General features: G+C 43.4%; 1 protein-coding gene and 1 long non-coding RNA gene across 5 annotated transcripts; one reads left to right on the forward strand and one right to left on the reverse strand.

Annotated features, from left to right (window-relative positions):
- Positions 1-56: 56 nt before the first annotated feature.
- Positions 57-8,301, reverse strand: LOC106046480 (uncharacterized). Its single transcript, XR_007159122.2, has 3 exons — positions 6,968-8,301; positions 3,174-3,233; positions 57-290 (listed from the first exon to the last, which is right to left on the reverse strand). It is a non-coding gene; the product is annotated as an uncharacterized lncRNA (long non-coding RNA).
- A 1,336-nt stretch (positions 8,302-9,637) lies between these two features.
- On the forward strand, positions 9,638-23,101 carry CLTA (clathrin light chain A). Of its 4 annotated transcripts, XM_048051098.2 has the most exons (7): positions 9,638-9,886; positions 15,721-15,758; positions 17,628-17,745; positions 18,795-18,906; positions 20,291-20,344; positions 21,586-21,621; positions 22,664-23,101. In XM_048051098.2, the coding sequence occupies exons 1-7, from the start codon at positions 9,688-9,690 to the stop codon at positions 22,833-22,835; spliced, it is 729 nt and encodes a 242-aa protein (XP_047907055.1). In that variant the 5' UTR covers positions 9,638-9,687; the 3' UTR covers positions 22,836-23,101. The 4 variants fall into 4 exon arrangements, with proteins under 4 accessions (XP_047907055.1, XP_047907053.1, XP_066843779.1 ...); XM_048051096.2 differs by lacking the exon at positions 21,586-21,621; XM_066987678.1 differs by lacking the exon at positions 20,291-20,344.
- Positions 23,102-24,739: the final 1,638 nt, after the last annotated feature.

Here is a 24,739-nt window from a genome sequence, read left to right on the forward strand (position 1 = left end):
GGAAGGGAAGGGAAGGGAAGGGAAGGGAAGGGAAGGGAAGGGAAGGGAAGGGAAGGGAAGGGAAGGGAAGGGAAGGGAAGGGAAGGGAAGGGAAGGGAAGGGAAGGGAAGGGAAGGGAAGGGAAGGGAAGGGAAGGGAAGGGAAGGGAAGGGAAGGGAAGGGAAGGGAAGGGAAGGGAAGGGAAGGGAAGGGAAGGAAAGGAAAGGAAAGGAAAGGAAAGGAAAGGAAAGGAAAGGAAAGGAAAGGAAAGGAAAGGAAAGGAAAGGAAAGGAAAGGAAAGAGCCATGGGCCTGTAAAACAAACAAACAAAAAAACCTCTTGGACATTCAGTCTCATTTGGCATTTTTAAACATTTAGGAATGGCAATACTGGCACCCATGAGAGATAATGAAAGAGCAGCCACATTTCATGGAGCCGGCTACATAAAATCATTTATCCTGGAGCTCTCCTTCCAAGCAAACATTTGGAAGGTTGTTATTAATGATCCTGTCGAGATTATTGCTGTACTTCCCTAATTTAGTTACCCCCTCTGTGATAAGTAAAAGACAATGTTGAGGTGGTGAATTAAGGATGGGTAAAGCAGTTTGTGGTTACCTGACACGAGCTGCTGGAGAGCTGCAAAGCTTGGTGTTGGTGGAATAGAGCAAACAAACAAACAAACAAAACTAAACCAAAAAAAAAAAAAGCCACAGAAGTGAAGATCTAATGTTCTGGATATAATGGAGATGCTCAGATGATGAGAAATTACCACTGTTGGAAGCTGCTGTCTGTGTTACGGAAGGAGCTCAAATTACTGGTTATGCCAGTTCACTTAAACAACCAAAATCACTGCAAGATAGAAGAGTCCTTGCAGGTCGTTTCTGTTGACCCTAATCATTAACCCTCATACAACCAAAGAACATGTGCAGATTTTGCTGGAAGTGTGAGACTCCTAGCATGGAAAGGAGGCCACACCAAGTGAATTGCTGGCGGTCATGGTAGGGTTAAGCTTGAAAATGAGGCTATCAGAATACCAGCATGGTTTCTGTGTACTGGTGATGGAAAACACTGAACTGCAGCCGTCTCAACTGTTCTGCTGCTGCAAGTCCTGGTGTTGTAAAAAAAAAAGAAAAAAAAAAAAAGCATTCTTACTCTAAGAAACTAGGAAAGAAGTTCGCAATTTTGGTGTGTGTGTGTGAATATTTTGGAAAGCTGAATGTTTTTGATTAGGGGATGTTGTTCTACATTTTTAAACTGAGGATGGTCTTGCTTTCCCCTTGTATTCCAAGTGATGGCAGTGTATTAATTTTGTAAGGGAACTTACTATGCCAGCGAAACTTAAACTGTGACACTTTGATAGGTCATACAGCTTGGTTTTTAATATCTAGATTTACCATGGTAACACTAGAGAAGTATAGAATGTGTTTATTTGCATCCATCTAACACAAAAGCAAAAAAAAAAAAATCAGAAATCTCAAGAGATTTAAGAAAAGAAAGGGCCATCACCACTATAGTAAGTGAATGGGTTAGAAAACTGATAGAGGCAGGGAAAAAGGAAACAATTTTCTCCTTAAAAGTACCTTCGTGGGCAAGAGAAGGAACATTAATTTAGCAGAGTTATATGTATTGATCAAATAAGCAAGGGCAAGGTTTGCTATCTCCAAGGTCTTGAGTATCTGTATGATAGTCTTGTGCTTTGGTAAACTCCAAAGAACAACTTTTTCAGGGATTTAGCCTACTTTCGCGGCACTCCTGAATCTGTGCCTCAACTAAGCCATACGGAGGTGCTGGAGAAATAATTTACACATACTACTGCATTCTGACAAAGGCTGCCTCTGAGACTCCAAAAACATCTTGTGGCAGATGTCAGACATATTTCTGATGTTGTGGGCCTATCTGCAGAGTTTTAATGGAACTGAAAATCGGTAATTGCATTTATTATGATTTTGTGGTACGTGGTTTTTTGTTTGTTTTTTTTTTTTCAGGGTGAAGCTGAATTGTGTCTCCAAGGCTGTACCCACGCATACCAGATACTGCCCTTTGTACCGCTGTAGATAGAGAAGCGTAGTAGGTCGTTCTGCTGCTGTGTCTATTCCCGTGCAGAGGAGAACGGCGTCCTTCTGAGGACTGCAGTAACAGTGATTACTTGAACACAACAACCACATTGCTATGATATGATATGAAACCCAGCCTAAAAAGCGACCTCAGCTTCAAACCAGGGGTGCCTCGGAGCTAACAGTATACCATGATACAACACCTCAGTGCTGAAGTGACACACGGAACGGATGCAGCTTTTTACAATGCACTGGGACCTGTAAACGGCAGTGGGAAGAGGACACTGCATAAATACCATTTTTTGCTTTGTCTACTTAGGCATTGTAGAGCAAATATTTTTTTTTAAACTAACCTGTGAGTAAGGAAGAATGAGTTAAAAGACAGGTTTGTCACTATCTCTGCTACTCAGCAATATCACATCTTAAAGAAAACAGCGGATGTATAAAGAGCAGGCACACGTATCCATTTCCTGGCTGTTTCACAGCCAGGAAAGTTTCCTGATAAGTGAATCTGTACTAGTCATTTCTACCAGTCAGTTACATTGACCACTGTTATGTGTGGATACAAATGCAGGCACAGCTTCTTTAGGGGTGCTGAGCCACTAGAGATCTGAGTGCAATACAGTCCCATTTTATCCTACAGAAACATTTACATTTTGTGTAATGGGTAGTACATACTTTGTATGTTTCTGAACAGTTTCAAGAGACAGAATAAAAACTTAAAAGTATGTTGCAGCTATAACTAAAACACCCAATAATGGGCCACAATATCATTTGAGGAATTAGAGGGGGTTGCAAACCACTAGTCACCTCACACTCATTGTTGGATGTACAAAACAACTTGGGAGTGTAACTTTAACACAGAATGCATATGGACGCTGAGAATAAGGAAGTTCCCCACAAAATTTGCTGATTGAAAGAACAGTTCATTAAGAAAGTATTTTTTTAATTGTAATATTTGGAGTGACTTCTGAAGCAAACCTCTCAAGTGCTAGGTCTCAGTGAATGTCAGTTTACACTCCAACATGCTATGTGTGCTTATAAGACATTACTACAAGTAAGCAGTATGTCTTGCAGCTCAGCCCAAAGCCCCAGATTTCTCGTCCACATTCAGTAGGTTCTCCCTGTACTAATGCTCACCGGCAGCTCTGCGGAACAGGCACACCCCTCCTCCTTGGGGCAAGTTCCTTCTGCAACCACCTGGTAAAGAAGCAGGAAAAAGATGCCTCCAGAACACAAATAATTAACTTCTGAAGTAATTTTACTATGGCAGAATACAGCTTTGCCTGTCAAAGTCTAACAAGACAAAGGATTGAACACCTGTACTTTTTTTTTTTTTTTTAACCTTGCATTAAAGCAGTGGAACAGGAGATAAAAGGAAATGCAGCCACAGATTTGTAATTCTAATGTAAAGCACAAAAGCAGGAAACAGATAATGAAAGTGCAGAAGCTGTGGAACAGCAAGTGAACTGGTCCAACTTGGGCAGTTTTATACTACCACCTCCTAGAAGCTGCCAGAAGCTTTGATGTTGTCGTTTTTGTGCAGGTAGTAAAACTCATACAAAATGAGTAGGGCTAGGACCTACTTACTGTTGTCAGATATCAGGCACTTTTCGATCTCTTTTACCCTTGAAAAGGGTGTGGCAACACCAATTGCAAAATTGTTTTTCATGAACCTCTGCATGATGTAAGCCTAAACCCTGGTTCTGTTGGAGTTTCGTCTTTTACTTTGGTGGGAGAGCCATCTCACACTGAGTATTTTATGGATATGTTTTGGCACCATAATGAGAAGTAAACTTTTAAGGCCAATGAGGGTGTGTTTGTTCTCACACTGATAGATGGTGACTTGTAAAATTGATTTTTATGCCATAATGCTTTATTCAGGAATTAGAGAGCTTGAGACAACAAGCGCATGTAGTTTGAGCATTCTGACATGAAATGGCTTCTGCACAGCTCTGGAGATCAGCTGGCATGACAGAAGACCTCCGAAAATGGTTCTCGAAGCAGGCAGTGTGCTTGCAGCTTTGACAGTTTGTAGGAAGACTATTTCACAATGGTTCAGTACTGATGATCATTTGCCCACAGCGATTTCTTTCCAATATCAAGATTCTAAACTGTTAAATTTTCTCGGTGGATTGTAAATTTTTGTTCTCAGCTCCTTGGACTATGGACTGCACAATGCTGGTGGCTGTTAACTTCCTCAGGCCACATCAGCTGCCTTACCCTGTTCTGTGACTGCTTCTTTGTCCTCTTTGTTCTGTCTAAAGTGGTCTTCCCTGTTCTTAAGGCTGTACTTCTTCAATAACCAGAAGCTGACCATCAGTGAGATGTTTAAAGTTTTGTGGCCTGTTTTCAGCCTGTGCAGATATTTTCAAGGTCTTTGGAATTATCCCACACTTAAACTCCATATCATAACAAAAGACACCTGGCACTGACCTCCAGTCTGCACTGCAAATTCGCACTAGCTAATAACAAGCCTCACGGTTCTCCAGCTCTTGCAAAGCTAGCATTAGGTTTCTTACTAGCAACAGCAGTGTGGTTGTTGTTGGGCCACCAGACAACAGTCACAGGCTGCACACCGACTTGTGGTGATGGCAAGAATTCATTCTCTGTAGAGTTTGGTTTTTTTTTTGTAATTTCAGCACAGCATCTAAACTTCAGACTCCACCCAAGATTACGAGCATTTCCGTTTTGCTCTGGGCACTCTTCTCTTGCCAGTTTGAAAGCGAGCCTGTGTATTTTGACTGGTCTAGACGTGCTAGCAGCTCAGTAAACTACAGTAATGATGGATGTATAATGTCACAACATTTTGTAGATTTTAAATGACTGTAAGCCAGGGAAGGACTGTTCAGACTGAAGAGGAAGCTCCGGGGTGACCTTATTGCAGCTTGTCAGTATTTAAAGGGGGCTTATAAAAAGAAGGACAGTGACATTTTGCTCAGGCTGACAATGACAGGACAAGGTGGGAACGGTTTTAAACTAAAAGAGGGGAGATTTAGATTAGATGTTAGGAGGAAATTATTCACTCTGAGGGTGGTGAGGCACCGGCACAGGCTGCCCAGAGAAGCTGTGGATGCCCCATCCCTGGAGGTGTTCAAGGCCAGGCTGGATGGGGCTTTGGACAACCTGCTGTGGTGGGAGGTGTCCCTGCCCATGGCAGGGGGGTGGGAACTAGGTGATCTTTAAAGTCCCTTCCAACCCAAACCATTCTGTGGTTCTAGGATTCTGTATGAAGAAGAGGAAGTCTGAGACTGGATAAGGAATTTGGAGGGATTGGCTGGGATAGCGTGCACAAGACAGCTGTGACTAGAAGCCAGTAAGGGTAACAGAAGTGGAAACTGCAAAGAAACAGATCAAAGGATAAACTGGGGAACAGTGAGAGAAGAGAGTAGGACTGCCTGATACTGGGTCAGTAAGCTGGGAAGAATAAGGAAAATCCCAAGAGCTGAGGAAGCCAAAAAGTTGCTTTGAAGGATGTGGGACAGAGTAACTAGTGCAGGAGCTGGAGGCTGAAAAGGAGAGAGGTTCCATGAGAAGTGCTGCTGGGAACGGCAGCTGAAGGGACTGAGTAATGAAACTAAAGAGCCTTTCCATAGTGGGATGACTAGATGACTAAGGTGAGACAAATGGGACTGGAAATAAGGAAAAAGGCAGGAGAGAGGCATACTGGAGGATATGGAACTGATAGTGTTAAGCATCCTTTTTTTTTTTTTTTTTTTTTTTTAATGTTTTCCTCCTAAAAAGTCACAGGAGAAAGGCTGTGAGCCACTAGAGCACATCCCAATCTGGTGAAGATTTTGAATCTAACCAAAGATGTGCCATCAGCATATTTTCTCCCTCCTTCAGCACAACTGTCTGCTCCTCCTTCATGTTATTTCCTGTGCTGAAGTAGCAGAGGTCTAAATGTTCCAGCCTTGTGCATGTCTCTGGGACACACTGCTTTCTGATTTGACAGTGCACGTGCTTGGGACTAATGACACAAAGCACATGATTAGGGCTATAAAAAACTCCAAAGATAAGGGCTGCTAGTTTTAAGATTGTTTTTTTTTTTCAGTTGTTGTTTTTGCCTCTTTTAGCATACTTACTATAGAGCAGTCAGAAAAATACCCTACCCCAAAAAGGAATCTTTGCCCCAGGTTGTACCAGATGTAGTGGAGGTGACTGTCCTAAAGTCCGTATGTTACGTGTTTTAGAGGGTGGGAGGCTGAGCGATCAAAGCTTTATGGAAAAGAAAAGCTGGTCCCTACATTGAGACAGTGATGATTCCCCAAGCCTTTGCCGAAGATTCGCTGGGTGATGCTGTGCAAGTTACTAATTTAAGCTTTTGACAGAAGATTGCAAATTTGAATTCCTCGCTTTATGTCTGTGTGATTTGAGGCATTATGATTTAGTCTACCCAAGTGCTGAATTTGTCCAGCTACAAATCAATAAAAGTGTGCTGAACTACACAATGATCATAAAATACCAGTCTTTAACATCTCTAAATAGGCATTGGGAATAAATAGACACTTTCTACCCTCTTCTCATTGTATTTTAGTTCTGCCCTGTATGTGTGAATGTGCTCTCTGGAAATTGAGGACAGAGAGGGGAGGAATAGTTCTCTCTCACCTTGCTGAGAGGCGTGTAAAAGTAAATTATTACTTTAAAAATCCTCCACACTCTTGTGAATGGTGCAAGGGAGAGGCACAGGGGAGAAATGAAGAAATCTGTTGTCAGAGTAGTGTTTGAAAGGTATCTGGTGCAGAAAGCCTGAGTGACACACACACACACACACACACAAAAGAAAAAAAAAAAAAAGAATAAACTTAGAAATACTAATTAGTGTCAGAGTCCAGTAGCCCAGCAGCATCAACTTAGCCTGGGGGCCTCAGTCCTGCCCCAGTGAGAGCTGGGACAGTTTAACCTGGAGAAGTGATGGTTCAGGGAGATCTTACCAATGTGTATAACAGCCTGATGAGGCTACCTGGAGAAGGGACATCCAGGTTCTTCTCTGTAGAGCCTGCTGACAGGACAGGAGCCAATAGGCACAAATAAACATAAAAATATAAGAGCATTCAAACTGAAGACAAGAAGACACTTTCTTATTGTGAAGATGGTCAAAGAGGTTCCCAGAAAGGCTGCAGTCTCCATCTGTGGAACTACTCAAACCCCAATTGGACAGAGTCCTGAACACAGGGTTCTTGGTGATGCTGCTTGAACAGGCATGTCAGAATAGACAGCCTCAGGAGGTCCCTTCCAAACTAAACAATTCTGTGATTCATCTGCCACTTCTTTTGATAAAAAAAAAAAAAAAAGGAACTCTTAATGTCTTGTTCCTTACCAAAACCTCTACATTGCATTCTTTTCTCTGTGTTGTTTTGCCTCAGTCATTCCATTAAAAATGGGGTCTCATAATCTCATGTTCCTCTGACTTCAATTTTATGGTTTTACATCTTCAATCGTATCATTTCAAGCATCTTGTGCCCATCACTGCAAAGATGGCTTTTATACCACTCCTCCCCCACCTGTTGTCATATGACTTTTCTGCTCCAACAGTCTGTCCCTCTCTCTGTGCAGTTCATCTTTGTACAGCTCTGAGCTTCCCTTAGGCATTGAACAACCTCTGTCCTCTACACTCTACTTACTCAGGTTCTTCTTGAATACCATGCACTGGTGTGAAGATCAGAGATGCAGCTGTGACAGCAACAAAAAGTAGCAGCACTGCAGCACATGTACTAGTTATATGTACACTTCTGCTTTACTTCCTGCTTACGGGTGTTCTTTGAAAAGCAGCTGCACCTCTTATCTTGAGACCTTTGTATTTTACCACATTGCAGACACTACCAACAGCATCTCCTCATTATTCCATCCAGTTCAAATTCTCATGGCAACAAATCAGTGTGGTAAACTGGAGGCAGTGTTGGTTTGCTGTGGTTGTGGAGCCCGTGTAGAAGGTAACAACATGTATGTCAATATGCATATGAAGTAAGGGTGAGACACTTCAAGCCCGCTCGCCTAGCTGGCGAGTCAGTGCTCCCCATGGAGTACGCCTCATAGGGCAGCTGCCTTCCCGCTGGAGAGGAGAACCACCCCTAGTTAAAGGCTAGCCTTTCCTGGGTGTCGTGGCAACTAAATTCTGTCTGCACAGTGACTGTGTCTGAAGGTGTGAGCTGCTCCCTGCTCCTCCCAGGTCCGGCAGAGTGGGCAGCTGGCTGAGCCAAGCTGCTCCTGTCAGAACGAGTTACGGACCCTGGCTTAGCTCTAATTCCAGCTCAGCGGAAAAAGACGAACAGCGGGGGCATCTTTAAGTGGTGTGGAGCGTCAGCATATTTCCTTTGTGGGCTGTAGTCTTCCTAGACCTGCTTAGCAGCATTGTTACTTGCAGCTGACACTGCCCAAGTCAGCAAGTGCTCAGAGATCTCTAAACGTCTGCGGTGAGGGAGCTTGCTGCTGGATGTAAAATGGTGTGCAGGGCAGCCGCTGTGAGGCAGGCAGGTGCTGTAAGCTCCCCGTGCCACTCCAGTCCGTTCTCCTTGGCTCCTGTGGCTTGTGGAGGAGCAGCAAGCAAACTAGTTATCACCTTTCAGACACAGGAGTCTAGTTGTAAAATATTAGGTTAATTTAACTGGAAAAAAATATTATTTTTTTCAAACTCCTGTCTGTAGCTTGATGGTTGTGAGCCATCAGCAGGTGGAGGGGGTCTTTTCATTGATTTCGATGGACTTGGCCCAGACCCCAGGCAGTGTGTGTGCCCTCCCTTTCTCATCACTGGAACTACCAGCTCCTGAGCAATAAAGCTCTAGTTGGAGAGATTCCCTGAGATGTGCTTCCTGCCCAGATGTCAGCTGGACGCTGCCTGTCTCATTTGCATGCTGAATGGGTTAACAGGCAGCTGAAAGCACTTGCATTTACATTTTCTGCACTGGAGACGTCTATTCTACTAAATCTTTAATTTCATAAATCAAAACTGTTCTGGAATAGTCAATAAAAATTCCATTAAAACCATTGAAACCATTTCCTTAAAGTGCTGGAAGTATGTAACAGCAGTCCCTTATTTTGGCAAGTGCTTGAAAACATCTTGTGAAATAGAGCATGGTAGATTTGGAAATGAGAATTGTGTGTCATCCCGGCGCACAGAATGGGGAGAAACTGCACTGTACTGTAAGTATTTTGTAGTCTGGTTGTCGTTTGGTCTTTCCATTAAGTCGTCCCCCTACTAAGCTCTCCTCAGTGTGACACGGGAATTACAAAGGGCACTACTGTGGGCTCTAAGCCCACGGTGGTCCGCAAGGTGTGGCATCTGCCTTTAGAAAACAATACATCCTGCCCTGCTTTGCAGGGTAAGGCAGCAGGAACAAAAATAACGGTTTTGATCGTGCAAAAACACTGCAAAACAGCGCAAAAGGGCGCAGCGATCGCACCGCCTCCCCGCCGCGCCGCCCCTCCCTCCCCGTGGGGCAGCCCTGCGCCAACGGCCACGCCCCTCAGCGCACAGCCCCCGGCGGCGGCCGTTAACGCCCGTTAGCGGCCGGGCCCGCCCCCTCCTCGCCGCCGATTGGCCCCTCCCCGGGGCGGTGCTGCCCTCCTATTGGTGGCGGCGGAGGCCCCGCCCCTTTCGCGCCGATTTGTGGCCGGGGCGCGGTGCCGGAAGCCCGTTGCCGCCGTTGCCGCCGCCATGTCGTCGGACGCGGAGGTGCTGGGCGCGCAGCCGGCCGGTAACGGCGCGCTGGACGGCGCCGAGGAGGACCCGGCCGCCGCCTTCCTGGCGCAGCAGGAGAACGAGATCGCGGGCATCGAGAGCGACGAAGGGTACGGCATCCTGGACAGCGGCGACGTGCCGCCCGCGCTGCAGGCCGCCGACGGATTCGCTGCCGGTACGGCTCGGGGGCGGGCGGCACCTCAGGGCCTGCGGCAGGGCCCCGCCGCGACCTTCGTACCCGGCGGCAGGCGGCGCGGCGCGGCCTGCCCCTGGGGTCTTGGCACGGCCCTCAGGAGTCGGTTATCTCGTAGGGTTTGGGGCATGGGGGCTGGAGGCTGGGTGGTGAAGGGGTTGGCGGTGTTGGTGCGGCTTCCCTGAGCGCTGGGGTGCGAGGGGGGTTGTCAGAAAACCATCTTGTGCTGGTAGGTGCAGCCTTCCTTTTATATAGGGCAGAAATAGCGCACGGCTCCCTCCTTTCATGCACCTCGCACATCGCTTGTACTCCCCCTTTCATACACCTCACACGCCGCTTTTTTTCCCCCCATAAAAGCCTTACATACCCTTTATATTCAAAAGAGATGCTAGAATATAAAAGCAATCTCCTTGAGGACTGAGTTCTTTAAGGGAAGTTGTTGGATGCTAGCCTCTCCCAGCTGCCAGAGCCATCTAGTCCCACCGCTTTCCCCAGCTGCGTGCAGTGTGGCTCTTGCAGTGTGATTTCTTCTCAAAAAGTCAGCTCGTTAAATGCTTCCAGATTGGGTTGAAATGTGAAAGTAGTTAAGCTGTGTTTGAAGAAGTGAAACAGTTATTGGAGAACTTGTAGAAAAAAAAATCATAATGGATATAATAATTTGATCTGTGAAGTCTGGGTGTGATCAGTATGTCATCTTGCTGTTTAACATGTCTTGGGATTGTGTGTATCCTCTGGCCTGTTACATAGGCATAGCAGATTGTGCTTGTGAACCTTTGGTGGTCTCCTTTTTAATACAACCTTCATTTGCTGGCTGTTGGAGCCTCTACTCTACCAGTTAAAAAAAATTAAATAAAAGTGCAGATTGCAGCAATGCAAAGTGTGCTTGTTCAGCCATGGGGACATATGAATTAATGACTTACGTTGGCATTTGTCTTTGAGATTTCTTGTGATCCAGTCAGCATCCTAACAAACATCAGACAGCTCTAGTCCATGCTAGTTTATTAAACAGTTTTGTAATTAAGTTAAGTAAGCGAATGCAAATTTCTTCTTGAGTTTATATAAGTCCTTAGGTAAGTCCTTAAGCACTGTGGTCAGGGATTTGTGGATTTACTTTTTTTAACCTTCTTGAACTCCTGACTTACGGATCTGCTGCTGGATAAATTTTCTTCCCTCGATACTGGGGGAAGAGCTGTAGCTGAGGCAACTCTCAACTGGAGTTTGTAGATCTCAGCTAGATCTTAACTTCAACTGTTGAGAAGCAGTCACAGCTTCATGTAACGTACTTCTGAGGGATGTGCTATCTCATACAACGTGTTTACATTGCAGCCTGTTAAAAAAAAGAACAAAACAAAAACATTCTCATGGACAGTGGTGAACTCCAGGAGCTTATGCCTGTGCAAACAGGTATTAGTGTATAGTCCTGTTAATTGTAGTTACATTAAATAGTGAGTGAGTGTGGGGGAAGTGGCAGAATGTTGCCAAGCTCACCTGGTCTCACAGAGCATCACTTCATAGTGCTGTGGTCAGGGCTGGACTGCTGGCCTGTCCCATTTGACCATTTATTATGTAAGTAGCCATTCTGTTCAAGTTTCCTGGGTGTACAAAATTTAATCTGCTTTTCCCTCGAAAGGGAAAGCATAATCACCGTTTCAAAAGACAAGAAATACTGTATAAATAAAGCAATATAAAGCTGTTGTCTCGTTATTAGTATCTTGGTCTCTTACGGGATCCCCTTGTCAGTGATAAATCAGCTACAACAGTTCACTTGCTGTGTCCCTTCATCAGGAGTGGATGTGTTTGGGTTGAAGTGTCTGCCTTTTGGAACCTGTGTATCAGCCTAAAGACCCCGTGACAGCTTGTCAGGTAGTTTCTTACTGAGAAGAACATTCAGAGGCAAGCGTTTTTGTGTGTTAACAATAATGAAAACATTACTCAAGTTTAATGTAGGCTGCCTAGTCTCAAACAGCTTCAGTTTTGAGCTCTGTCATTTTTATGTGAACTTGCATGAATGATGCCTCTCCACCTCCTGGAGAGGCTCATAAGCCTCTCTAGGAATTAAGGAACTTAATTGCATTTGGTGGTTTGTCCATAAACCATAACAGCTCATAACATTTAATATTCTCTCAGGGACTGAATATGAATTTGCTTGAAAATATCATTAGGGAAAGAATTGTTTCCTCCTTTCTCTAGTTAGCACCACAGACCGAATGAGTTACTTGTTAGTGGCTGTTGATACTTCTTAACAGTTTGAACAGTCAGTGCCATAGGTTCTGCTATGCAATCCCTGTCTTTAGGCTTCAAGGCACTGTAAGGTAACATTGAGAAAGGTGTAATATATTTGGAGAGATCTATTTAACTTGTATTTGCAATTTTTTGGTGATAGTATTTGATTGTGAATTTCATGGTAGAAAAATCTATTTTGCCTTTTAAAAGGGAATGCTATGTGTGCTGGGAAGTTACAGAAGCACTTACAGCACAGTGTTATAGAGGTGTGCAGCATTACTGCCTGGAAGTCTGATCTAGGATCAGCCTAATGAATATATTGAAAACGACTCTAATTTTCGCTGGGACAGCAGGCCAGAACCAACAAGGAGATAAGCCCTCTTCCTGACCCATTTGTCTTTGTTACACACAGGCTTGAGAAATAGATAGAAAACATATTTATTCCTCAGTTTCTTGCATCACTAACTTTAAAAAAAAACACAACACAAAAAAAACAACAAAACACAAAACCTGAGCAAACAACAAAACCAAAACAACCACTTTTTAGAAGAATCTCTTTATCCTCTTATGGATGAGAGACAGATGAAAGGGATGAGAGACAGGTGAAAGGGAAGCTGTGTTCTTCTGTTTTAACTATCGCTTATGAGTCCACTTGAAGTAGCAGTGAAGTAGTAGAATACTCAGTGTCTAAAAGGGATGCCAAAAGTAGCTCGTAAGTACTACTTTTATGTGTATGGTTGAAGATCGTTTCTATTGCATGCAGGACATTGTCCAAAGTGTAGCTGAATACAAGGACTTCAGGAGGGGCTAATCCATGAGGTAGGAACTGCTTGGACTTGTTACAAGTGATAACTCTGCACAGTCCTGCCTCTGACACTTCTGGTAGCACTTATCTATTGCATCATCCCTAAAAGTTAGGGAGGCTAGTGAGTAAGGCTAAGCAAACTGTTTTACAGCAGACAGTAGAGTGTAATATTACTTGAAAGCAATTCCTTGCAGTAGCTGATGGCCATTACAGTAAGCTTCTGGCAGCTTAGTTACTGTCCACGTTCAGTATTAAAGTTGACACGAGAGGAGGAGCATGTCAGCTAGTCCTTGGCTAAACCTGTGCTTTGGTCTTGGAACTGGTCTGTAGCTCTTGCATAGTGCTACCAGAAAGAGCTCAATGCCGAAGGAATAACTTATATCCAAATCCAGCGTTAGCTGTTTGGTCTGCCCTGTTTTGAAGTTGCATTAACTTCCTTGGTTGTTCCTTTCAGCTAGAAGCTTAATTTGGCAAATTCACTGCTTGTTGACTTGTAGAACCAAAGGGACAAAACTGTTGTGTTTATCTTCAGGATACACAGACCTTTCTTCACTAAGCTGTAGGACATAAGGAGGGCACTGATTCTAGCTGTCTGTGTCTGGCAAGCTTGGCTGCCGTTTGTCTCCTGTCTGTGCAGATTGCTGATACGGCTGAAGCTCTCCCCACCAGCCCAGACTCTGAAAACATCTGGGAAGTAGCTGTGTGGGAAGTTGGTTACCCTGTTGTCAGCATGTTGCAGAACCACAGATGCTTGGACATGCTCTGTGCTTATCTTAACTCCAGAAGCAAACACTGAGGAATGTGGGATATTTATTCCTAACTTTTTCAAAAAGTGTGGTGTTAACTTATGAGCTTCAAGATGCAGTACCGTGTTGGGATTAGGTGGACTCTGAAGCCAGTAGAGAACTCATTGTTTGTGGTTGATGAAAGTGTGATAGTAATAATGGTATTTAGGCTTCGTCTGGAGGAAGCCAGGTACAAAGTAACATATTTCTACGAACAAAAATCTGGCACGTACCTAGCTTTGCTTACTGAGACAAAGTAATTCATACTGAATTACACAAACACTGAGACTGGAGAGCTGAAAAGAGAATATTTGACCATTGGTTCTGTTCCAGTTAGTGTGCTTGTCTTGGCATGTGATAGGATGTTGATACAGAACCATTTCATCTTCAGCTGGCAGTATGCGCAGTCAGCATGCTGACTTGGCATCTTAATCACAAGTTCTAGGGAGCTTATAACAGATAAAGTTTTAGTATTTTTAATGCTTCTGACTTGTGTGCTCTCTGAAAACACTTTCTGCAGCACCAATTAGCAGCTGTTTCCAAGCAGAAGAAAGCAGTACTAAGACAAACACATCTGTTCCTCAGCTGCAGCTCTCAGCAAGAATGTTTTTCCTTTCACCTCCATGGTCTACCAGCCTGAGTGCTAAAGACATTGGTGAATGCTTTCTCTTTGTTAGGGTAGCAAAACCTACTTGTTTTATCACGGTTCTTGGAAAAATCTTCAAGACTAAACCCACTCGCCTAGCTGGCGAGTCAGTGCTCCCCATGGAGTACGCCTCATAGAGCAGCTGCCTTCCCGCTGGAGAGGAGAACCACCCCTAGTTAAAGGCTAGCCTTTCCTGGGTGTCGTGGCAACTAAATTCTGTCTGCACAGTGACTGTGTCTGAAGGTGTGAGCTGCTCCCTGCTCCTCCCAGGTCCGGCAGAGTGGGCAGCTGGCTGAGCCAAGCTGCTCCTGTCAGAACGAGTTACGGACCCTGGCTTAGCTCTAATTCCAGCTCAGCGGAAAAAGACGAACAGCGGGGGCATCTTTAAGTGGTGTGGAGTGTCAGCGTAATTCCTTTGTGGGCTGTAGTCTTCCTAGACCTATTTAGCAGCATTGTTACTTGCAGCTGACACTGCCCAAGTGGGTGTGTGCTGGGTATTGTTATGGGTGAGGCAAAGCTGTTAGTAACATGACTTGTTACCTTACACAGACAGCTGTAACATACCACTATTCCAGAAAGGTGCCTTGCTGAGACTTAGCAGTTCCTGAAAATCTTAGTGCCTTTTGCATAGTCTGGTGATTTAAATGGTTTCATAAGCTCAAATGTTTGTCTCAAAATTGATACGTGTTCTCACATCTTTGTTCAAGATGAAATTCTGAGCTGTGGCAAAGGTTGCAGCTGGTCACATTCCTAAGGCTATACTGCCAATGTCATTTTGGAAGGAATAACGCTGCAGCTGAAGTAGAAAGCTATCAAATATGGTAGCAGAAGATAGCTGAGTTGTTTTTTTGGTAGGAATGTTAGCTATAACTTTTGAATTAACTAGGAATCAGGAAGTATCCAAACGATGCTAATATTTACAAAGTGTTGCCATACTGGATTGTTATACTTCCAGGTAGATGGAAGCATAGGTCATGCTGCTTAACTTCTGAACAGTTGTTTATTACTCATTTTCGAAGACAGGAGAGAAAGTGGGAGTAACTTGTGGACATTCCCTGTAGCAGCTGCTCAGTAATACCAGTTCTGCTCTTTATGTAGCCTGTGATGTGATCCTGTGAAGAGCTGACTTTGTATTGTGGGTTTCAAAGAATGATGGCTCTCTGTCCCTTGTGCCTGTCTGGAAGAGGAGTAAAAGTGCAGAGATAAGGAAATGACCCTGTGAGGTATTAAGTGACGAGCATTTACATAACTCCCACATTGGATACTGCAGTATAGCTTTCCCTACAAGTTACAGTAGTCAATAAATCCAGTGGTATTGTTTTTCTCAAGTGGCTAAACTGAAGTCATTTCTTTACAGGTGCTGTTGATGGAATGATTAATGGAGATGTCTATCAGGTAAGGTAGAATCATTCTGTATCTAGAATGTGCTGTTCTGCTGTAAGGATTTTACCTCAGTCTAGGCTTATGCTTCCCATGGCCCTTATCTAACTTGCTTGTACCTCATGTCTGAAGAGGAACTTCTATTCTGATAGCTCATCCCATGTTATGCCCATATTGTGCTATTCTCTGAACTTGCAGTCAACTTAAAGCAGCTGTCCATTTTGAATTATGTCTGAATGGGACATAACCACTCTGAGCAGCTTGACATATAGTAGGATGGCTTAACATTGACTTGCCACTGGCTAATAAACTGAACAAAGCATGTTCTGACTACTTTAAAGCAGAGTTTTCTAAATTGCTTATTCTTTAAGGATAGCTCATATATCCTGGTTGTCTTACCAGCATTGGTCTTACAAGGAACTGACAGAAAACATTACACATTTCTTAGTTTCATTTCTTAGTTGCATGAAATCGAACTGCTGGCTAGATAGCTCAGTCATATTATGAAAGCATGTTAGGCATGGTAAAAACAAAAGGAGAGGCTTGCTTTATCAGTGCCAGGGAGAAATAGGGCATGTTAAGGCAATCGCTGCATTGCAGCTGCATTTAAGACAAGTTTGGCTAAAGCATGGTTGCTTCCTGCTGTGAGAGTTGCTTGGATAGTGTTGCGTAAGTGACTGCTTGGAAAGGACACAGCGTATGAGCTACTTTTCCATAGACTTTTAAGTGAACACAGACTGCTGGAGACATAAGCTGTTTTCACTGGTACTAATATTTTTGACCTCACTGTTGCTGTGAGGTTGGTAGGAAAACTGCTTCTTATTGGTCCTCTGTGCCTCATTACATGGTAAAAGGTAGATGAAATATTTTGATTATTTGCAGTTCTAATTAATCAGCTGCTTTGTTTGATGGAGCCTATGCTTAATGTGGAAGAACAGACAGAATGGGCTATATATAACTTCTTTCAGCCACCTGTAACTCATTTATCCCTGCAACTGGCCAACTTATTTTGTTTTGAATTCAGTGTGAAACCTGGTGCTGTTGTACCAACCTTCCTCATTATCTTAGCATTATTCCTTCATTTTGAGGACTATAAAAGGCCCAAAGAAGGGCAGGATGTAGCCACACCTGCCATGAACTGCAGTCTAGTATTATCAGCAGTGGTATTTCATCTGTTCAGGGTAGGGTGAACCTGTAAAAACTGTTGGAGTATGCTCTGTGGCAAAAAGCACTATATTAGTTTTGGAAGTCTGGTACATTAATAACACTATTCATTGCAAGTCTTTGAACTATTGTATGGTAAAAAGTATGCTAGTACTTGCACTGTTTTGTTGCTTAAATGTTAATCTGCATCCTGTTTAACATAGCTGCTTACAACAATACAAATTCTGTAATGCCTTTGACTGATATTAAAAGCCAACTTCCTTTAAGGTTTACACACTTTTCTGAAGTAGACAAATGCAAGTTACAGAGAACATTTTAAACTCCTGTGCACAAAACCAAAAAAAATTGAAAAAATACTTTCATAGCAGATATTTAAGCTGAAATGAGCTGGAGGAGCTGTAGGCCTGCAACTGCATGCTGAGGCACTAGGCACTGTCTTCTGCTTTCTTCAGGCATAGAGCTCTGGCACAGTTTGAATTCCTAGTCAGCTTGAATTTGTTTGATCCTAAATTCCCAGAGGCAGCCCTATATTAATTTGCATCAATCCTGCTGTAATTTGTGGCAAGAAATTTTTCATTGTAATGGTGAAGATGTGGTATAGTGTAAGATGAATGTCATGTGCTCAGTTCAGATGGTGTCTGCTTTTATGTAGCTTGCAGGCAATTACCTGAAATATTCAGCTGTAATGAGTAAATGACGTGATTATTTCTTCCCTTTAAGGAGAGTAACGGTCCAATAGACTGCTATGCTGCCATATCACAAGTAGATCGACTGCAGTCAGAACCAGAGAGTATTCGTAAGTGGAGAGAGGAGCAAAAGGAGCGCCTGGAGCAGCTTGGTAAGGAGGGTGTTTGTTGCAGTAGTGTTCTTGCTGGTGACTCAGAAGTGGCAGCTTCTTAAGCAGGCAAGCTTCTCAAACTGTGGTTGCTAGTTCCTTGGAGCATAACTTGCCGCTTGAGCTTGAGCAGGAAGCTTGGGGGGAATGAGTCTTCTGGTAAGCAGACTGTTAATATTGGTGTAGGTAGGATCCAGCAAGCAAGTGGATCGCTGAACCTTGATCCAGGAATGTTCAAGTGGCTTGCCCTTTACTTAGCAATAAGCTGTTCCTCAGTCCTGTAGCAGAAAACAAACAGCTTTTATCAGCAGAAAAGGGTGAGTTAATGCAACAACCATCAGCACTTTTTTTTTTTGCAAGGAAGAAGATTGCTCTTTGAGCAAGGGAGAAGAATTTTGTGATGGAGGCCATCTGTTACGTAGATTTAACCTAATAGCTAACTTAAGTAATGGACTTGTAACTAAATCAAGCTATAAAATTGACACCTACCTGTGGACAGCTTCTAAGAGCCTACAAACTGGTGTACTTTCCAGTTCCATTTGGGAGGAGACATTGCCTTGAAACTGTTAGGAAGACTTTGTATACAATGTGATTCCAGATAGAGCTGAGCCTGTTGTTTCTCTTCTGTACTGGTTACAGCAGATGAATTTGTCCTGAACTGTGGGCTGGGTGTAAAAGCAAGCTGAGTGTCACGCACCCTCATTTTGTCTAATGCAGAGGCCTTACTCTGAGCTTTTTTTCTAGTACTACTATAGCAAGGTGACTGTTTCTGTTTCTGAACAGTTTGCAGACTTACTGAATCAAAATTAATCTACAGATTCTTAGCCTAGACTGAAGTAGACTGTCTGCAGCACAGGCATTCTGTTTAGCTAACCCTCTGAATTCTGAGGGCATTGGACTTCTCATGGCCTAAATCAGGAAATCTTCTAACCCTTATTTGAGTGGATCAAGCAACAATCTGCACTAGGGTGCACTGTGAACCATCAGCTGAAATATTATTAGCAAGATCTAAGTAGAACAAATGTCTGACAGATTAATTCTTAAATCTTTAGATGCTAACTCACGAAAGCAGGAAGCAGAATGGAAAGAGAAAGCAATAAAGGAGTTGGAGGAGTGGTATGCCAGGCAAGATGAAAAGCTCCAGAAAACAAAAGCCAGCAACAGGTAAGATTTCTCCAGCCATTTGAAGACCTGTGCTACTGTCTGTGAAAGTGATTGGGTGGGGGGAAAGGTTAGAACGTCTAGCACTAATTCTTCATCCCACTTCAGTAACCTCTCTAAGAGATGGGTGTCCAGTGGTAGACTCTTATCTAAGTTATCTTAAAATCTAGTTTCTATGTCCAAGAATAGTGAGTGTTAAGATAATGAACCAGAATTATTCATGTCCTTAAGACAAAAAGTTTGAACTTGGCCAGAGTTTATCAGTCTGCCTACTTGTTTGTACGTGCCTAGCTGCACAGGCCTTTAGTGGCCGCCATGCAACTAGCAATCTGACTCATTACCTCTCAAAAACACAGAAGTGGCCTTCTGGTTACTTTGCTGCCACTTGTTTCATTAGATACCTTAAACCCTTGGACTGTTTCATGTGGAAGTGTGTGAGAAATACCCTGAGTACTGCTAGTGAAGAACTAAATGATGACTGTTTAAATTATTACATTTAAGGCTTGAATTGTTTCATTATGGGCTGTGGAGCAGAAACTAATGGCTTAGCTGCAGTCCAGTAAATTCTTACAGTTCCTTAGAAGCTCCCTGCAGAATTTTGACTTCTGGCTACATAAAGGTAAATATGATAGTCCTGACTTAGATCTTCACTTCTGACTTAGGGCTGCCAGTGTCATTTTGTCCAGGTAATCATCAGGGCTACCTTATACTTTGGGAACCCACAGTCATCAAGCTGAACTGTTTTTTGAAATGCCATTTTTCCTATCTAAATAGCCAGCAGGCTTGTCAGAAGTAGTCCTAGCTTACCTAGGACTACTAGACTTACTAACGGAAGAAAGGAGGCCTATATATCCTACAAAATTATGGATTTGACACTTTCATTCCCTGAGGTACAGTCTTTCTGATAGGTTGAAGAGAAAACAGGGTTGCCACTCGTACAAGCAGTGGCAAGATCTCATGATATCCCCATAGCTTTATCTTGGACAGAGTTTGAGCTCAGGGTGTGTTTCAGGAGAAAGGCCCATTTAATAAGAGCTGTAATCGTGGAAGTAAAGCATTGCTCTGGGAGCATTTGGCATTCTCATCAGCCTGGTGAGATCCTCTAATTAGTCTCTGTCTACGTTGTTTAACGCTAACACTGGGGCTAGCCCTAAGGTAGCTGGTCCCAACTTCCTGGGACATAGGAGAGCTTTTATGCTGCCCCTGTGAGTCACTGGCCTTACTGGTACATTCCATGTGGTGGCAGTGGCTTTCCTGTTAGAGTGAGGTCTAGGCAATATGAGATTAATGCACTTTTAAAAACTGCCTTCAGCTGTGTTCTGTACTTCTCATCCTTATCTCTTTTCTCCTGCCTGCTTGCCTGCCTGTTGGACTACTTGCTACCTAGGGTGGCAGATGAAGCTTTCTACAAACAACCCTTCGCTGATGTGATTGGTTATGTGTATGTTGCTTAACTACTAATTCTGTCTGCTAGTAACTAGGTAATGAGGAGGTTCAGACATAGTGCTGAATGACCAAGTGTGACTTCTGCTGAGTATTTCAGGCCAGTAGAAGCTAGAATATGTAAATAGCCTTTACTTCTGCACAGCACTTAATGCTGCAGGTCAGAGTCAGTTTTCCTGTGGGAATCTGCGCAACATCCAACACCTTTAAGTCATGCAGTACACATACCACTGGCATTTTGTTAGTGAGTTCAGTAGTCTGTAAGATACGGTACTTCACAGTTCACTGGCTTTATAGGCCAGTGAACACTGCTTAGCAAGGTGCTTTGTATGTATGGGTTAATGTCACATTTAGTCTCATGTGGGTGCTGTATTTAGTCCTGGTCGCTTCAACAGTGAAGTACAGTGTTTAACTCTGCATTCTGTGTAACAGGCATTGTGCTCCTGATCTGTGCCATTTGCCTATATAATCAGAAAAATAGTCAAGCAAGCCTTGCATGTTATGCTCTGCAAACCAAAGAAGGTGGGGAGGAATCAGCTGCCATAAATCAGGGTAGAAAAGGTGCCTATAGAACTTAGGGTACTGTTAGAACAGATGAAAAGGACAAGGAGGTGGTATTGGAAAATGAACATTAGCTGCTGGCAGAACAGAACACTGATGATCACTTATTTGTAGACCTGTTGCAAGACTAATGGACCAGTGAGAATACAGCCATGACTTTTAAGCCCCAATGAGTATGCTAGTTTCTGTGGGGTGGAAGGATTGCAATGTTCATTGGCTTGTTCATGTCTTTTAATTTCTTCCCTTAATTTGTAGACTTGAATTGAAAGATGGCCATGTCACAGATTCTAAGGTGACACCTTTAGAAGGTGTACTGGTGAGCCGTGGTGTGGCCTTGAGTGCATTTATATTGAAGGTCCAGTGTGGAACTCATTACCTAATTGTAGATGTATGTAAAGCAAGACTTGTGAAATGATGGATTTACAGGTGGTGTTTGACTTTGTTCTGAAGTCTTCTGGAGTTGACTTAGACTTTCTAACAAAACATGTATTTTCCTGTAGCCATTGCAAATGTGCAGTGCAAGTGCTGCAGAATAAAATTGGCAGCATGTTTCCTGAATGTAGGCTGAGCTACTAGTGCATGTTGAGCCAGCTGACCATCTGCATTAAACTCATTCTCATTTTCTATATCTGACTTAAACTTTCTCTCCTTGTTTCTTTTCTTCTCTTCACCTTTAAGCACAAACATAAATCATCCTTGCTACAGCCTAGAACAGTTAAGTAAAAAATCTTCACTGCCCCTTAAAAGTGTCATGTCACATAAAGTAGCAGTGTTGTAGTGACCCTTGTCTTCAGTGGTGTCTGTAACCTTACCATCCCTGTGAACAGTGCTGAACCCTCATGGGAGAGTCATCCTCACTGCTTTCTCTGTACTGCTTGTTGGAGTAGATGGATTTGGTTTGATCTCTCGATGCTTACTGCTCTTGCACTCAGGCAGCTACCAGGGCCCCACAGATCACCTAAACTGGATGCTGGAGTGTTATACGTGCATTGAAGCAATGCTGTTGGCAGCATAGAAAAGCCAAAAGGATACTGCTGGGAAGGCACTGCCACTAACCTGTACATACTGTAAAAAGCCTCCTTAGAGTATCCTCCGGGTGAGAGAGAGCAGGAGAAATGTGCTTATCCTGCTAGCTGACTCCAGATGAGTCATCCTCTCTGCCAAGATGTGCTTTAGACTATAGCACCCACAGGCATGGGATTCGTGACTTAAATTCCTTTTGATTCGTGCTGCTTCACTACAGCATTGGGAATCATCAGCAGATAGTTTTATGATGGCCTGGAGGCCTTGGGGCTGATTTAAATCCTCAAATGGAATCTGTTGTAAGACATGCTTGCAGGGAACTGTAAATTTCTAGTTGGCAAGTGTCCAAAGCAAGCCATCAAGTGGCAGAGGCTTAAATAGTTGAGACTTGGGCATTCCTTCATAAATAAAAAGCCTACATAGGAGTGCCTTACTTTCTGGCAGTTTGTGTGGTGACTCCTGTAGGCAAAGACTCAGTAACTACTCTTAAAACCAAACACCTGTATTCCAACATTTTACACAACAATCCTCTGCACTGCTTGTGCACAGCATACTATTGCAACCTACTTCCATCTCCAGGGTTGGGGCAGTGGGAGCTTAAATAGCCATAACGTTCACAAGCAGCTGTCAGGTCACATTCCTTATGAAACATACTGAAAGAAACTGCATCCTGTAAGAGGGAAGGAGTGCCTTATGTTGGGCATTAACACGAGGTGCATTGCATTGCTTTCAGGGCAGCGGAAGAAGCCTTTGTGAATGATGCAGAAGATGTTTTTCCGGGCACTGAGTGGGAACGTGTGGCTCAGCTCTGTGACTTTAATCCCAAGTCTAGTAAGCAGGCTAAAGACGTGTCCCGCATGCGTTCAGTCCTCATCTCGCTCAAGCAGGCTCCGCTGGTTCGCTGAAGGAAAGCACAATGGAAACACTACAAATGCAATATCTTAACCTTACTCAGAGAAGCTGTGTTTGCAGTAATTGGATTAATTGTTTCAATGTTTTTTTTTGGACCAAACCTCATGATGTATCTAGAGCTGATCACTGTTTGATTGCATGTTCTTCCTCGTGTTTCCTTCGTGTCTGGGAGAACCTCCAGAACTGTAGTCTCTGTGCTGTTTGCACTGAGATGTCACTTCCATCATTACTGATATTAAAGATCTGTTAAACAGCAAAATGTGTTGACTTTGGATGAATTGAGAAGTCGTCCTGCACCTTTTTCATGGGGAGTCTTTAAATTGTGTGTGAGCAAACATTTCTCTTAATTGATGGGGCAGCCAGCAGTACTCCTAGTTTCTTAGAGGATATCTTGCATGTCTCTAAGTGTTCTTAAAGCTCCTGAGAGCTGTAGTTAAAACTGCTTCCTTATCCAATTTATTACACAAGACAGGAGCTTTGGGAAACTGGAGCAGCAGGCTTGTTAAGGAGCTTATTTCCTTTCTAGTGGAACTGAGGACACTACCTTCTGCAGGTAAGCAGTTCTGGGTAGTTTTCTGCTAAGTGACTCACTCCAGCTGTAGATCTTCGGCTAGAAAAGCGGTACAGGGCAGTGAACAGTTAAAGCTGACATTCTGCTTGTTGGACTGCCTGTTTCACTGAGTAAGTGTTCAACACTGGTTTCATATGCAAAGCTCTGCTGTGTGGAGGCTGTCTGCAGCTGAGCTGTCAAGGAAGAGGCAATGCTGCGCTCTGTGGTTGTAAAGAAGTTTGTGTGTCTGGAGCAGTGTCCTTGTCCCTACTGATGTGCAGATGCTTTCATGATGGTGCTGGACTGGCGATTCAAAATGTGTTTCTGCTGCTGCTTCTCTACCAAGTAGATTGGAGCTCTCTCCCAAAGTGGTTTGAAACAAACACATCCACAAAGTTTGTCCTGTTCCTTCCTTGGCTCTCCGGTCTCAATCCGCATTCAGAAAGGCTGTATTCCTGTCCTGCTCTGGCAGATACAGTGCCTTAGCTGGTGTGTAGGAGAGCTACTTTAATATATTCTGTGCCTGAGCTGGAAGCTTAGTACAAACAGTTTGAAGGTGGCTCCAGATGCTGACTGAAGCTTGCTGAGATTTGTGGAGCCATTGCACAGCAACTCTGTTTTATTAGCAGCTTGTTGCCTTGGTGGATAATACATTGAAGAAACGGTTGCCAGTTGGGCCTCAGTAGTTGAAGTATGTCGTGTCCTAATGTTAACTATAGTAAATGGGACTATTCTCATGTTTATAAATGTACCCACAAGATACAGTTGAGTGGTGATGAAAATGATAGCAGACTACAGACTACAGGTATGGAAGCTTAATACCATACAAGATGAAAGGAAGAAAATATTTTCTGAACTACATGGGAATACCACAGGTGAGTTTAAAAGGACTAGCACACAGGAAGTCCATTGGACACTGATACTCGGTGTTAGCCTCGACCAATTATGCATTCAGCTTGACTAAAATCTTCATTCTTCCCATCACCCCAAGGTTCTGCAAACACAGGCTTCTAAAATAAAATGATAATTTAATAGTGAAAACTTAGTTGCATAAAATTCACTTATCTGCTATGTGCTATGCTAAAATAGATGCTAATTGGAATTTACTGTCATTTGAAAGAATGAGCTATGGAACTAGTTGATCACCGCATAGATCTCATCAGACACTTTAACAGTGGTAAGTGCATAGTTTTGTGCTGTAATTGAGAAAACTGCCAAAGGCTTCCAGATTTGAGGCCGAAGCAATATTACCAGAGTTAAAGCATTGTTTTATGAGCTGGGTGCTATCAAGGGGTCTGCAGTTCTTGTGTATAGCATCCAACTGGGACACTCAATGAGCATCTTTTT

This window comes from Anser cygnoides, chromosome Z (genome assembly GCF_040182565.1).
Source record: "Anser cygnoides isolate HZ-2024a breed goose chromosome Z, Taihu_goose_T2T_genome, whole genome shotgun sequence".
Taxonomy (NCBI): domain Eukaryota; kingdom Metazoa; phylum Chordata; class Aves; order Anseriformes; family Anatidae; genus Anser; species Anser cygnoides.

Bases quoted from the DNA above. Each gene is read 5' to 3' on its own strand.
- CLTA (XM_048051098.2), top strand. From the start codon at position 9,688: ATGTCGTCGGACGCGGAGGTGCTGGGCGCGCAGCCGGCCGGTAACGGC. The intron at 17,746-18,794 runs GTAAGGAGGGTG...TTAAATCTTTAG, and splicing joins GGAGCGCCTGGAGCAGCTTG to ATGCTAACTCACGAAAGCAG. The intron at 20,345-21,585 runs GTATGTTGCTTA...TTCACCTTTAAG, and splicing joins GCTGATGTGATTGGTTATGT to CACAAACATAAATCATCCTT.